Source organism: Solanum dulcamara, chromosome 3, assembly GCF_947179165.1.
Source record: "Solanum dulcamara chromosome 3, daSolDulc1.2, whole genome shotgun sequence".
NCBI lineage: Eukaryota > Viridiplantae > Streptophyta > Magnoliopsida > Solanales > Solanaceae > Solanum > Solanum dulcamara.
In genome coordinates, this window is record NC_077239.1 from 50,130,679 (window position 1) to 50,134,797 (window position 4,119).

Here is a 4,119-nt window from a genome sequence, read left to right on the forward strand (position 1 = left end):
GTAGAAGAATTCCTCAGTGAATGTAAAAGATTATGAGCTGGGTCAACGGCCCATCTAAAATCTTACAACCTATAGAAATGAGCCGTAGACCCAATCCAAATTTTAGTCCCCTATGGTTTCCAAATACATATTTTTTCAGGAAAGTTAGTCTATAAATACACTTCTTAGGTTCAGATTTTTGTATGTACATTTTTGGATTTGAGAATATAGCTTAGACTACTTTTGAGCTTTTATTTTTGAATTCGGGATTTTATTATTGATATTTTACGTTTAGATTTTATTGAAATTTTTTTGAGTTTTTGTAAGTCTCATTGTAAGTTTGTGATTTCCTTTAACTTGACTATTAGTGCTTGTGAACACGTAGTTATGCATATCTAATTCCACAACTAGGGTTGTGGGAACCATGAAGAATTAACGACGTAGAACTTAATAAAAAGTAATTCTTTAATAATGTACATGCATGTATTGTTTGTCCCTTTTATTTGATTGCTTTTAATGGTGGCCAACGTTAGAACTCGCCTTATCCTTACTTGCCGCATCAAGAAGGTAACAGATGGGAAAAAAGGATTAAACAACGAGATTTGGGGCTAATCATCATCATCTAATTAGCTTGAATGGATCAAGGGATAGTTAATTCGGGATCATTGGTAAGGTTATTAAAGCATATAATCGTAGACGGATCAAGTTGCGTAGTGAAATTCACGTATTTGCCGAATCAATGACTTAGGTGAAATTAACTTACTGATTCTACATGTAATACACTAGGAAAGAATTACTAATAAAAAATAGTCTACTTAGTTAAGGATTCGTGGGAACACATAAAACCCTAGTTTCACTTCTTATTGATTTAACCCACATTAAACCATACTTTCATTCGTTGACGTTTGCTATTTGATTTATTAGTTTATAAAAATTCGCCCTTATTTTCTCTTTTTATGGGAATAACTTGATTACTAAAGTAAATAATAAATGATTTATCTAAATTCTAAACCATATTCCTTGTGGGATCGATTCTAACCTTTATTAGATTATATATTTGATTAACGATCGCTTTATACTTCTTTAGGGAGGTGTAATTTGAGCGTATCAAATTTGGGCGTCGTTGCCGGGAAATTTGGCTTTTAGATTAAGGTTAATTTTATTATTTGATTGGTAGTCGTTATTTCCTTATTTTATGTTACTTTTCTTTTTGTTTGTGCTGAAACAGGTTTTGATTCCTAGTGCATGCCAAATACGAAAAGTCAAGGCATTCCCTTGATTTCATTCAATCCCGAAATTGAAAGAGCATTACATAGGATGGTGAACAACAACAATAATAACAAAGGACACGAACTTGGGGATGGCGCGAAACATCTTGGAGAGCAACATGGCAATGCACCACAACATCCTTCGCAACATCAACCACAAAATGTCCTTAATAACCCACAAGTAGCAAGGCAATGTCCTCCACCTACACAACGCCCTGAATTCAACATATGGAACAACTATGGAGTCCATCATAATGCTGTCGGAACTACAAGTGCGATTGTGTTACCTCCATTGCCTTCAGGAACTAAGTTTAGCATCACTAGTAGGCTGATTCAAATGCTTCATAGTAGAGGACTGTTTTTGGGATTGCCATTCGAAGATCCATACATTCATCTCCAGAATGTGGTGTGCGTTTGTCAAAGCAGTGTTGGCGACCTAGGCTTAAATATGGATATACTGGAGAATCTTCAATTTGGTTATCCGAACTCCCATACAACTCTATCACAACTTGGGATGAATTACACCTAGCATTCACGGAGAAATATTTCCTATTATCTAAGAAGTTGAAAGTAACTGACATAATCAATATTTTCCAACAGTTTCCCGGAGAGTCAATTTGTGGAGCTTGGGAGAGATTTGTAAAGTATCTACGAAGTATGCCAAATCATAGAACAACAGATGAGTCACTTGTTGAGCTATTATACCGTGCATTTGACGATATTGGAATTGTCGCCGACACCATCACTGTCGAAGAGTTTTTGGCTAACACTTTCCAAGAGGCTGTAGAGAGACTTGATCGTGTTATAAAGACCAATAGAGCTTGGAGCACTAGGGACACTGAAACTTCAAAAAGTTCTTTTTCTATTCGCACAAATCAGAATCCCAACTTACAAAACAAAGAGATACTTCCAGAGCTCACTCAATTAAAGACTGACATCAAGTTGGTAGTCAAAAGCAAGGAACAGGAGAAAGTTAATGCAATTAATCATCAAAATAGGGCACCAAGTTATGACGATTATGGATATGAGGAAGATGCCTATTGTGTGAATGATCAAGTGGGGGGTTTCTAGACTAACACCCAAGTATCCGATCAAGATCTTGGCACCAAGGTTAAGGAAATCAAGGTCAGAACTATACAACTTCAATCGAAAGGGCCATTATAACCGTGACAACAATTACAATCATGATGGAAACTATAATTGTGAGAATAATTACAACCAAAATGGATACAATGATCGAAATCACGGGCAAGATAGAGAAGGTGATTAAAGAAGAGGAGACAACAACAATGGTGGTGCATACATCCCTCCCAGAAATTGAGTTGGGGGATCCGAACTTGCAAGAATCAAAGACATAATGGCTTAGATGATGAAAAAGTATGACGCAACAGAGGATAATCTGAAGGAGATACTTAATGATATTTCTGGAATGAATCAAAAAATTGAGTCACACTCTATATCCATAAAGCTTATTAAGTAAAAATTGGGACATATTTCGTCATTATTGAACCCACACCAAAAAGGAACTCTCCTAAGTAATACAATTCAAAATTTAAAGAATAATGAGTAATGCATGGTGGTGACCACCCGAAGTGGCATTCAAATGGATGATCCATCTATGCCAACACTTGAGATCGATATACACGACATAGTTGTAGGTGAGGATGAAACAAAAAGAAAAATTGAGGAAGAAACATTAGGTGAAGATCCAAGCACCAAACAACCTAAAAAGGGGATGCAAAGCATGATGAGAAAGCATGTAATACAAAAGATGTTGATCCAACTCTAATTCCAATGCAAAGACATCCTCCTCCTTTTTTGCAAAGATTGAAGAAAAAGGTCGAAGATGGAAAGTTTCTTAAGTTTATTTCCATATTAAAACAACTTTCAGTGAATGTTCCCTTGTTGGAGGCGCTACAACAAATGCTGGGTTATGCCAAATTTATGAAGGATCTTGTCATAAAAAAGAGAACGGTAAGCTTTGAACCGACTGTCAATTTGCATCATTGTAGTGCAATCGCCACTCGCTCCCTTGTGCAAAAGAAAGAAGACCCAGGTGCATTCACTATACCATGTACCATTGGGTATTCCATTTTGCAAAAGTGTTGTGCGACTTGGGTGCTGGTATTAGCTTGATGCCATTTATGGTGTTCCAAAAATTGGGCTTGGAAGCCCCTAAATCGACATCAATGCGGCACTTGATGGCAGATCATACTGTGAAGAAGCCCGTGGGCATTATTTATGATGTCCTAGTGAAGGTTGAATCCTTCATATTCCCTGTTGACTTCTTCATTCTTGACTGTGAAGTAGATTTTGTTGTTCCTATCATTCTGGGTAGACCATTCTTGGCAACTGGACGTGCTTTGGTAGACATGGAAACTAGCAAACTAAAATTTTGACTAAAAAATAAAGAGCTAATCTTTGACGTATGCCGATCAATGAAGCATCACAATGAACTACGAGTTGTATCAGTGGTTGATGTTGTCAATGATTTGCAATCAGACATATCTATTGAAGAGTGGTTGGGTGTTGAAGCTTTAGCTGCCATCATCATGAACTTTGACAAAGATCACATTGGAGAGTATGATGAGATCGTTTATGTACTAAATGGACTTAGGACTTTCAATCACACACCCAAGAGACTCGACTTAGACTTGAAGATTAGAGCAACTCCGCCTGTGAAGCCATCCATCAAGGAACCTCTAACTTTGGAACTCAAAGAACTGCTAGCTCACTTGCAATATGCATTCTTGGGACCCAACAACACACTGTCGGTCATAATAGATGCCGATTTTCATCAAAAGAAAGTAGAAGCTCTTACATATGTCTTGAGATATTTCAAAAGAGCAATAAGGTGGTCCATAAATGACAT

General features: G+C 37.0%; 1 protein-coding gene across 1 annotated transcript; it reads left to right on the top strand.

Moving 5' to 3' along the window:
• Positions 1-2,820: 2,820 nt before the first annotated feature.
• LOC129883570 (uncharacterized) lies at positions 2,821-3,646 on the top strand. Its single transcript, XM_055958203.1, has 2 exons — positions 2,821-3,006; positions 3,260-3,646. The coding sequence occupies exons 1-2, from the start codon at positions 2,821-2,823 to the stop codon at positions 3,644-3,646; spliced, it is 573 nt and encodes a 190-aa protein (XP_055814178.1).
• Positions 3,647-4,119: the final 473 nt, after the last annotated feature.